Source organism: Phaethon aethereus (genome assembly GCF_964289735.1).
Source record: "Phaethon aethereus genome assembly, chromosome: 2".
NCBI lineage: Eukaryota > Metazoa > Chordata > Aves > Phaethontiformes > Phaethontidae > Phaethon > Phaethon aethereus.
The window spans coordinates 68,928,250-68,940,344 of record NC_138582.1 but is presented as its reverse complement, the minus strand read 5'-3'; the positions used below and the strand labels follow the sequence as shown (position 1 = coordinate 68,940,344).

General features: G+C 38.5%; 1 protein-coding gene across 1 annotated transcript in view; it reads right to left on the bottom strand.

Moving 5' to 3' along the window:
• INVS (inversin) overlaps positions 1–12,095 on the bottom strand; it is a gene marked incomplete at its 3' end in the record, with an annotated part of 95,457 nt that overhangs the window by 46,653 nt on the left and 36,709 nt on the right. Inside the window, exons 3-4 of the mRNA XM_082014739.1 lie at positions 8,608–8,781; positions 3,437–3,604 (exon numbers count right to left, since the gene is read on the bottom strand). Coding sequence (XP_081870865.1) covers positions 3,437–3,604; positions 8,608–8,781 — 342 coding nt within the window. The remainder of the gene's footprint in view (positions 1–3,436; positions 3,605–8,607; positions 8,782–12,095) is intronic.

Below are 12,095 nucleotides of genomic sequence, written 5' to 3'. Positions count from 1 at the left end.
ACTTAAACTAAAATTTTCTAGGCCTCTCTGCCTACAATCAAGAGTGCAATTTCTTTGGATTTTAAGTTGTTTTGGTGTAAAACTAGCTAGAAGTCAACTGTCACGTTATATTAATATTTTAAGCACAATACATAGAAGAAACAGAAGCTACGCTTTTTTCTGCGGCAATTAGAACAATGGAATTGTACGCAATAATGGAATGTATTGTATAAATAAATGTCATGTCTCTTACCATGAAGAATAAATAAAGAGAAGAGATACAAAATAGACAGAGAGTACTAAGCAGTTGCCTCCATCATATTAATGGAACCTTATTCTGTTCTTTTCTCCTTAAATCGTCCCAATGTTTTTCATGTAACCAAGCACTGCTGAATCTGGAAAGGTGGAAAAGGAAGTTGACCATGAAAGGATCTCCAAATTAGAGTTTCTCTCTACTTCACATGTTTACTTTTTAAATGTCATGAGTTCCATTTTCACTGTATTTCATGGATTTCAATATTATATAACCAATTTGTGTATAACTGTTACCCCTGCAAAGCCAACCTACTTCTTCAGCATTCAGTTGAGCTCTTTTCTTTATTGTTTATTTTGACAGTCCCATGGCATGGGCTAAGTAGTATACAAACATCAAACAGAAAGATGACCCTTAATTTTATGAATTTATAAACAGGGGACAACAAATGGACACATCCAGATGACAGAGCACGGAAAAACAATATAGTATTTTTCAGTATCATAGACTGTGGTCTCAATAAAGAGACAAAGGCTGCCAATACAGATTGACCAGCAGTAGATATCAATATCTGACTGCTATCTGAGCAATGGTACACAGCTTATACCTTATAGCACTTGATCATGAAAGCAAAGGCAAATGGTTTGTGTTGGATGTGATTAAAAAAATGGAGAGGACACAGTGACACTGAGTTGTAGGCGTTTTTCACTGCTATCACTGCAAGACCATATTCTCATGAAGTTAGAAATGCAATTATGGGAGTTAAGAGACAAGATGACAGAAAATTTAAGTGTATGGGTACATACAGTAGAAATATCATGCAGAAAGAATGTGAAAAACTATAAAGCTAACCTGGATGTGAAGACCTAGGGAGAAATGAGAATCAAAGGTGATGCTTGGACAACAGATCTGGAGCTGGGTAATACGGCAAAAAATAGCTAAGAATGAAGAGGAAGATTGTGAGCTCTGCTAGGTAGATATCTATCAAGACAAGAAAGAGAAACACTTCAGTTTGGAGAGAAGACAAGCTCTTACTAAAGGATTAAACTCAGAGGAACCACCACCACCACCAAAAGGTATTTATGGTCAACAACACATTCAATCAACAGATTGATTACCTAGTAATAATGTTTCTGTATCATCAACTTTTACAGCATATTCTGTAAGCTAAAGTACTTTTTAATTTAAACTTATTATCTTACTCCATCACTAAGCATATATAGACATAACTATCTGGAATATAAACAATTTGGTTGATGTTTGAAAAAGCCTAGATGGACTCAAGAATACACTCTTATAATTGTCAGTGTTTTAAAAAAAAAAAAAAAAAAGGACCAAAAAAAGAACCTGGACATGATCATGATTCTGTATTACCTAAAGAGAATCTTTGAGAACACTTTCAGTAAGGAGACAGGCATTTTTGACCTCTTGTAGTGCATCTGGCTGGGATAGAGTTAATTTTCCTCACAGCAGCAAGTATGGTGCTGGGCTTTGTATTTGTGATTACAACTGTTGATAACACACTAATTTTTTGGCTATTGCTGAAGAGTGCTTGCACAGCATCAAAGATTTCTCTTTTTCATGCCTGGCCCTGTCCTGGTCCCCTGATCCTCCCAGTGAGTGGGCTGGGGGTGGGCAAGAGATTGGGAGGCGACATAGCTGGGACAGCTGATCCAAACTGACCCAAGCAATATTCCATACCATATTTCATCATGCTCAGCAAAAAAAGCCCAGGGAAAGGAGGAGGTAGGGGGATCCCGCTCATGGCTACACCATTTGTCTTCATAAGCAACAATTAAGTGTGCTGAAGCTCTTTCCAGTTTCCTGGGAGTGGCTATCATCTGCCTGCTGATGGGAAGTAGTGAATAAATCCCCTTTTTTGCAGGCAACTTTTGCTTTCCGTACTAAACTGTCACTATCTTCATCCATGAATCTTCTTGCCGTCCATCTGTTTTCTCCCAGTCTCGCAAGAGGGGAGTAAGTGGCTGTGTGGGTGTTAGGTTGTTGCCTGGGGCCAGCTCACTACAACTTTTAAAAACATTTAGTTTGACTATTTGACATTTGAAAAAGTCTCTATTTGAATACAGCAATCCTTACCTACTTTTCAGCAAATTTATTTCTCTACTGTGGCAGAAAATTAGACAGCATATACAAACTAAAACTTTGTGACAAAATGTTGTTTGTGTCAAATTGTTTCACAACTGCATCCAAATTACAAATACCTTGAATAGATAGCAGCAATACAGAAAACAAATCACATTAATTTAACACTGGAAAGTTATCAAAAACTATTTTTATAGAAAAAAGTATCAGTAACTGTAAGATTATCAATGTGATTTGGAGAAATGCAAAGCAAATTTTCATATGCCACACAAGTTCTCAACTTGCAAGCTAATCAGGCAAACAGACATAGAAGACATTGTAGCTAGCTTACAATCAATATGTGTCTAGTTCTGAAAGACCTTTGAAAGACAAAGACATAGAGAGATTGTTGTAATGTGAGAGAAAAATTCAGTTGAGACTTCTGTATCTTTCCATGTTGGTGAAGTTCAGGGATTTCCACAGAATAAAAATCAAGGTAAAAATCAAGCTGAGAACATGATTTCATTGTACTAATTATAACTGTCAGTGTAAAAAATGAAACTGAAATACTGCAGAAAGAGAAAATATGCCATCAAGGAAAAATTATTAAATTGGTCTAGAAAAATATCTGGAAAGTCTCTCAATAAACTGATCGTGGGCTGACTGATAATTGTTCAAATATTTCCCAGAATTATGACTCAAAAAACCAAATTAAATTAGACTTTTCAGTACAGTTAACTAGAAATAAACCTTCAAATAATGAAGAAAAAGACCCACAATAAAGAAATCGACACGAAAGATGCAATCAAGACTGGCCATTTTAACTAGGAGAACTTGCAACTCCCTTCCCCCCACAAATGAATAGTTACACACTCCAAACTAATTAAGAGAATATACATAGTCCCTGAGTTAGAGCAAAGATATTCACCCATAGAACTCAGAATAAATCCCTTTCAAGAGAGCAAAAATATTTAAGATCATTTTTTAGAAAATTCTCGATATTATTTCATTCTCAGGGAGTCAGTGGACTAAAATGAAAAATTTCAAGAGAACAAAAATACATTTCTGTCAGAGTAAAGTAATAAATACAGAAAGTTTTATATACATAATAGACTTTCTTACCAGAATACATTTCACTGTGTGAATTGCACTAGGGTCCTTGTTGTTAGCTGCCCAGTGAAGTGGGATTTTTCCTTCAATATCAGGGATTCCAATATTTGAATCATGTTTTATGAGAAGTTTCACATGCTCTGGGTTATTGTAGTAGGCACTCCAATGCAATGCAGTTTGCTGGAACACAAGTTTTACAAAACACATTGAAAAATGAATATGAGATGAAAATTAAAGTTGGTTAGATCCTGAAATATGATTTAAACATATTTTCACTGAATGAAAGAGATCACCTAGTCCAACTCCTCTGCTCAATCAGGGTCAACTGGAACAGGCTTATCTGGACACTGTCCAGTCAGATTTTGAGTTATCTCCACAGATAGAGACTCCACAACCTCTCTGGACAACTGTCCTAGTGTTTTAACCTCCCTCAAAGTAAAAAAAATATTTTCTCAGAATTTATTGTATTTCAACTTGTGCCCATTGCCTCTTGTCCACTGCATCTGAAGAGCACTCAGAAGAGTCTGGCTCCACCTTCTTTACTGCCTCCCATCAGATATTTATACACATTGGTAAAATCACCCCTGAACTGTCTCTTCTTCAGGCTAAACATTCGCAGGTCTCACCGACTCTCCTTGATGTCAGATGCTCCAATCTATTAATCATCTTTGTGGCTCTTCACTGGACTTGCTCCAGTATGTCTATGCCCTTATTGTACTGGAGAACCCAGAAGCAGACATAGCATTCCATTTGTGGTGCCAGCAGTGCTGAGCAGAGGGGAGGGACCACAGGTGAAACCAGCTTTAAACAATGGGTAGATGAGAAATCTTTTGTTCCACTTCAATAAAGAGGACTGACAGAAAATGGAGAGCATGTACCTAGCATGGGTGACAACTCAAAATCACTGGAAAACAGGCTTTAAACAAAACTGAACCAGACATCCATCTACCTAAGTAAGAGTAGATACTCACACATCTTTGCTACTGAGGTCTGAATTAGGTCTCAGCTACATCATCTTACATAAGACCCACACTGAGAAGCCCTTATGCTTGGAATATAAGTATTTCTGGTAGGACATTAATTGCTTCACAGAAGGATTTCTTGGACTAGGAGGATACTGTCCATACTACTTAGACAGTCAACAGGGCAGCACCATCAAGTGCAGCAATTTCAGACCTGGAGAAAATATCTGAGCTTGGTATTTAGCAATCATGTCCAAGTTATAATGATCATCAGAAGCAGGCCTCAGCCAGACCTGCACTATAGAACAACTCCAGTAATTCATCTGGTCCCTCTTAAATTGGAAGTCTCTTGGAATAACACAAGTTGATGGACAAGCATATAACAAGATTATGGTCCACTAAAGGAGATGACACTGAGTACTGACACTGGACTTGGATCCATCTTGAGCAAGAGTTTTGACTTTCTGCACCATCCTTGATCACTCGGAATTCGGAGGCTGAATTAATTACTGAATCTAATGCCCACCGACCCATGGCAGTCCCAATAAAATATCAAAAGGCAATCCATGCTCCTATTGACAATTCTTGACTGCCATTTGCTTTTTATCGGCATTATCAATGCTTATACTTCCATTAGAAAACCATGTGTCGGGTTGTTTTGAACAACAAAACTTTGGTATATTAAGAAGCATTTTATTTATCAGCCACATCTCTCCCAACTGCCAAGTAGCAGAGGGTTGTAAGATACAGAATGAATTTTATTTCCCATTTCTCTTCCCCCCTCATCCCTGCAAAATATTACATGCCACTTTGATTTGAAAACTGAGAGAAATAACTGCTGTGGAAATTTGTGTATAAGCCTGCGATGCGCTGGATTAACATCCTTGAACAGTGAGATAGAATGTATGAGTTCACTATCATATCCTCGATGTCTAAAGAAGGAAGGCAAAAACTTTTGATTACCAGGAGACCAAAGTAGCCTTGGTTTACTGGCTTATCTCACCTGCTTTTCAGTCAGTTGCCTACATGAAGTAGATGTAAAGGACAGTTGCTCTTTCTCATGTTTAAAAATTATATTTGACAATCTTGATGCACACGGTTGCAGTAAGGGAAATGAATAAGCTATGTGCCCAACAGGGTCAAATGTGCTGGACTCTGTCCCTGAGACCACCTTTCATCAAGCTGAATTCCATCTTTGCTACTGTGACTACTCATAACACAAACTGGAATGAAAGTGCTCTACATTTTGTGGGAAATCTGGCAATGCTTTAATACTGCCTTGGAAATCTGCTAAACAACAGGCAAGGTTTCTAAAAGGCTTTGGCTGGTTTCCATATACCTTTGTTAATTAATTAACATGGTCAGGAAGTCAGCATGACCGCTCCACAACGACTGCTGTAATCATAGCCAGGGTTTCCATGATACACGTTAGAATATCCTGGAAGGCAACAGCTGATTGCTAGCGCATAGGCTGGTTCAACACCATTGTTCAGAGGGGACAGAAGATTTATTTGTTGGAAATTGGGCTTGCAGCTGTCTTACCCTGCTTCCCAGATGATAAAATCAGATAAGGATTTCAGAGTTTAAGCAGTTACATCAGTAGAAAGTCCAGTCCCCTTCTCTTACTATGTCCTCTTGTGGTAGAATGAAAACCCACTACATGAGATATGGAATGATGATTTCCACTAAGACCAGCCTTGGCAAGCTGGTACAGTGGTTATCAGCTGATCCAAATACACTTGATCAGGGCACTCACATTTGAATCAGTGGTAGATTAGTGGCTGGCGGGGAGAGTTTTTGCACCTGTTCCAAGACCACTTATGAATTGTAAGAAAGAGACCTTTCTGCTCAACGCCTGAAAAGCCTCCATCATCAGTAAAAATTCCAGTTGTACTCAATACCATGCCTACCTTGCCAATGGTAGTTACAGAACTGGTTTTTGGTCTTCCTTTTGCTATCTACATTCACAGTGTCTCACTTTTTGTTACTATATTGTTGCAGAAAAAATTTGGCTTAGGGACATTCATACCTCTGGTATGAAAGAAATCTCTTTCAGATTTCAGGACACGCAAACTGCTCTAGCACATGAAATTTAAACCCAATATTCCCAGATTAACAGGTCCACAATAATTATTGGAAATCTCTCTACTAAAGGCAGCATGATCATATCACAAACAGAACATGCACCAAGCATGCCAACAAGAGGGATGAATCTGTTTTGTTCAAAATGTACGTGGAAACGCAAGAAATCTTTTACCTAGAATGTCTGTCAGGACTGTGTGAAAGTCCTATGCCTCCTCATACCCTACTATTAATGTTAAAGGAGGCAACCGTTTCTCATGCTTTAAATCAAGCATTGCCAAGCACTCAAACTTAAGAACCACACTAATCTGAGCACCTCAAAAAAATACAGTTACTATATGCTAAATAACTGTTCCTTTTAAAATATGTTAGCATGCTGTTACTGTGGACTGGCAGTACCTCTCTGTACGAAGAGTAATAGTAAATCAGTTGTTTTAAGAACTGTACTACTTTCCTTCTAAAGATATGTCATCTCTTCTGGCTGGTTATTTTAATGATAGTGCTTTTTAACAAACATCAGTAGATTATTTTCTGAGGCTTTTAGAAGTCGGTGTGCTTCTGAAGGAGCCTGGTAATTTTATTGATGAGGTAGAGCATGACTTTGCTTTGCAAAGGGGACATGAGACAACTCATGATGATATATGCACTATATGATGTACCAGAAAAGTCACCTGGAGATTTCCTGGACTTTCAAGCAACTGTTGCCACTACAGTTGCAGAAAATTAGTCTGAAAGACTTTATTCTAAGAAGGTAGTAATGTAAAGCTCTGAAGCTGTTAAGATTACATTTTCTCCTGAGGAAGTCTGCAGTTTCACAAAACAAATGTCCAAGTGACTAACTGGTGCTCTGCTTTGAATGAAAGTCTCATGCCAGAATGTCAGTCAACTTTATCATCATATCCCTCTCACTGAATGATGCACCCATGAAAGCAACAGTGCATGTGCACTGATAGCAGACTTTCTGCTGCCAATTGTCCCATTTTATGATAATAATAATAATGATAATAAAACAAAACAACTTGATACTTTTTATTGTCCCTGTTAGAAAATCTTCTTGACAAATGGCATCACATTCTACCCCAGGCCAAAAACTCATGTGTGACTAGCAGACTCTAAAAATTGTCCATTTTTACTTACAGAGATAGAGAAAAAAGGACCATCAACCATATGGATTTAGTCTATGGATATTCTTACCCTTGGACCATCCTCATGGATGGAAGTGAAGGAATGGAAGTGAAGGAGTAAATTTGAGCCAGGAAAAAAAGGGCGGGGGGGTGGTGGTTTGAAGGTGGTGTTCTGAGTTTTGTCTCTGTTCCTCACTACATAAATATATATTTCCATTGGCAACAAATGAAACCAATTTTCTTTAAGTCGAGCCTGTTTTGCCCATGACAGTAACTGGTGATCAATCTTCCTGTCTTTATCTCAACCCATAAGCTTTTTCAACCTATTTTCTCCTGTCCCACTGAGGAGGCGGAGTGAGAGAGCGGCTGGGTGGGCACTTGGTTGCTTGCCAAAGCTAAGCCACCACACGTTTCTAAAAGGTAGCACCTGTGGACAGCTGTGTCAGTATCGCCACCATTTTAGTGGCCCCAGTGCAGGACAAAATCGATCACCCAGTGTTAGGAATGGTATCTGCCAACAGCAAACCTGTATTCAGCTCAGCACCAAAAGGTTTCCTTTTTTTTTTTTTTTTAAACTCACCTTTGGTATTGACAAATACTTGGAAGGCCTTTAGCACAAAGTTTTCTCTTGACACTTATAATTAAATTATTCTAAATGTAGGGGTTTTCCAAGGAAGAAAAGCAAGTTAACCACATGCTATCCAGATTCTAACAAGGTTACAACGTTACAGAAAGACTTAGACCTTAAAACCAGTGGTTTATGAATCCTCTATTATTCTACATACTCTCAACAAGAATGTCAATGAACTCAGTGCAATGAAGTTTTACATCATTATCATCAGGAAAATATTAATATTTCTAAAGGTGATTATTATAATACCAGCATTAGCCACTCTTTTGAAGACTCAGAAAAAGTATGTTATGACTGCAATAATTTTTCATACACAACTGTTTCATGTAACACCAATTTCTAAAGCTGCTACAAGTGCTGTCTTAAAATAAGCAGTATTTTTACCTTGTTTCTGTCCTGGGTGTCCACTTCTCCAGGTGCCATGTGTTTCAGCAACAAAGCTAAACATTTTGGGCTTTTGTGACGTGTAGTTAAATGTAATGGTGTCATATCCTCTAAGTCCTTCTGCATCCAGTTCCCTCTACGAGCCAGTAAAAGTTTCATGAAACGGTAATTTCCCTGGTTAAAGAAAAATGTCAGAAATTCAGTCTAGTTTATCAAACCAAATGATGGTATATTTACTGTTGTATTACAGTGCCTAAAAAAATGCACCAAAACAGCTCTAAGTTTTGGAAACATCCAACAAAGATTTTTTGTTAAAAAATATTAGCTCTTGATTTTTAAGTCTGTTTTCTTACTTGGTATGAGATACATATCTTCCATTAGCAGAGAGTGTAAAACAGGGCTCAGTAATACCAAAAATTCTGCAATTAAATTCAGTTTAACTTCAATAAACATCATGTAAATACAACTGAAAGAAGACCATTACATGCTGGTTTCAGTAAGGTAGACAGTTATCAGATGAGGAATAAAACTAAACATGAAGAAAGATTACAATTTTCAAAATGAAAGTAAGAAAAATAACAGGGAATGATTCAGAGAGATAAAATGTACTCATCTGAATGAGTAACAAATATATGGAAAAGTGATTGTTTCTTACATTTTTTAATTGGGAACTGTATATGTGTTTTGTTCTGCTGTATGCATAAGTGGATGGGATGGCTAGCGTTGTAACACATTTAAAATATTTAACACTGGATTTACTGGGTTTTCAAAAGCAATAATGTAGAAATGCTCGTGTGACTAATAATTGAGGGTTGATCTCAGAGAAAAGAATCTGGTTTTATTTCTCAAATCATTGAAGAAGCCAGTCAAAAATTAAAGATAGAATCATGCAATTATGAAGCAGCTGTAGCGATTTAAAGTATAGCCAGCCTTGACTTGCTACCGCCTCTTGCTTGGAGGCTATTTTCCATACAACAGAGATGCTACATACAACATTTTGATGCTTTCACTTCACGTCAATACAAAGTCCATTGGGTTTTTCAAAACACCTTCAGCTGTTAAGTTTTAGTCAAGGACCACTAACAGCTGGAGCAATAACTCGTTAAAGCAAAACATCCAGATGGGTTTTTTTGGATCTAGCTTGTGTGATCATGTTTTAAACATCCCTATTCTTTCCCCACTCTAATTTTTAACCTTTCCTAAAGTGAAAGGAGTCTCCCAGTTTTGCTGTCTTCCAACGTTTCCTGAAATACTAGTTTTTGCCGATTTCAGATATTGACAGTTTAAGTAAAAGTATCAATTACCCAAAAATATAATGAAAATAGAAAGCTCAGAACAGAAAATAAATTGTACTAATTCCCCCCAGTAAGGGAAAGCTGCAGCATTTGAAGAAGCTTTATTAGACAATGTACACAGGAAGGGTGACACTCAAATCAATAGAAGTCATGTCTTTAAATTCTTCTGCTTATGGGAATACCTGCAAATTAACATATTTCAGTCTGCTACAACACTTTTATAAATCCTGAATGTTAACTCAGTCCCTTTAGGCTGTCTTTGGATAAACAATGAAAAAAAGGTAACCATGTAGACGAGTGCAAGCAGTGCTCATGAATGGGGGCACTTTGTACATCATAAAACTCAGAATTGCAAATCACTTTGTCAGTAGAATGGTAGGGTGGAGATGGGCCAAGGGATTCCAGAGGCCCCCGAAGTATCCAGTGCCAGGGCACTGAAATATTCTAGTTTCCTTTTCCATAGCAGCCATAAACATTGGAAGGGTATATTTTATATATGTTTCTGTTCTGCTCTTTGTCTAATAAAAATGGAAGAGTTTAAATTTATGTGGGTAGAATGCATGTCATTGAGTATACCTAAAATAAATGAACGTGATTTTCTTCCTGTTACACTATTTTCTTTTAAAAAACAAAACAGGGAAATCAAATAATGAATGAGCTTAGACAAAATAACGTCTTCCTACTTCTACAGCTTATTGTCATTGGTCCTTGCTCTTCAATGAAAGCCTACAAGAAAAGTCTGCCAAAAACCTTACCACAAACCTGCCTGAAAATGCGAACCTCTCTTGCCAGAGACAGCATGGCTACTATACTCTTCAACAGCATTCACAGCGAGTAGTGAGAGACTAATTCTCTTTCTTCTGCTGGATACCAGGGGAAGCATAACCTTAGGATTTTGTCCCTTTAATACACAGACAAGCATCAAGGCATACACTGAAGTACAGAAGCAGAACAGCATAATGTCTGCACACCTACTAATCACAGAATCACAGAATCACTGGGTTGGAAAGGACCTTCAAGATCATCAAGTCCAACCATTAATCCAGCACTACCATGTTCCCTAAACCATGTCCTGAAGCGCCACATCCACACGTTTTTTGAACACTTCCAGAGATGGCGACTCCACCACCTCCCTGGGCAGCCTCTTCCAATGCCTGACCACCCTCTCGGTGAAGAACTTTTTCCTAATATCCAATCTAAACCTCCCCTGGTGCAACTTGAGGCCATTTCCTCTCGTCCTATCACTAGTTACTTGGGAGAAGAGGCCAACACCCTCGTCACCACAACCCCCTTTCAGGTAGTTGTAGAGAGCGATAAGGTCTCCCCTCAGCCTCCTCTTCTCCAGGCTGAACAAGCCCAGTTCCCTCAGCCGCTCCTCAGAAGGCTTGTGCTCCAGACCTCTCACCAGCTTCGTTGCCCTTCTCTGGACACGCTCCAGCACCTCAGCATCCTTCTTGTAGTGAGGGGCCCAAAACTGAACACAGGATTCAAGCTGCAGCCTCACCAGTGCTGAGTACAGGGGCACAATCACTTCCCTACTCCTGCTGGCCACACTATTCCTGATACAGGCCAGGATGCTGTTGGCCTTCTTGGCCACCTGGGCACACTGCCAGCTCATGTTCAGCCGGCTGTCAACCAGCACCCCCAGGTTCCTTTCTGCCAGGCAGCTCTCCAGCCACTCCTCCCCAAGCCTGTAGCGTTGCATGGGGTTGTTGTGACCCAAGTGCAGGACCCTGCACTTGGCCTTATTAAACCTCATACAGTTGACCTCTGCCCATCGATCCAGCCTGTCCAGATCCATGCAGAACACCCTCAAAATGAATTCATGATAAATTTGGGAATGAGTTAGGGATGAGAAAACTCCTCATTATTGCCATTATATTTTACAGGTAAACATAAGAAGTATTTGCAAAACTCATTAAAAAAGAAAAAAATAGCAAAAAATCATAGTGTATCATGATGTGGTTTTGAATTCGACTGAGGGGAAGACAACATTAAATAACTTGAGAGAATACTAGTCTTGGAAGAAATATAGCTGCCGTACTCCATCGCAGAAGATAATGCCGTTGGCTTGTTTTCAATATTTCCTGCTCAAGGTACATGCATACACATGAAGGAAAAAAAATTTATTTTCTCTTGATGGCTACTTATTGGAAGATTTACAAATACGTTGTGCTTTTTGAATTAATTCAG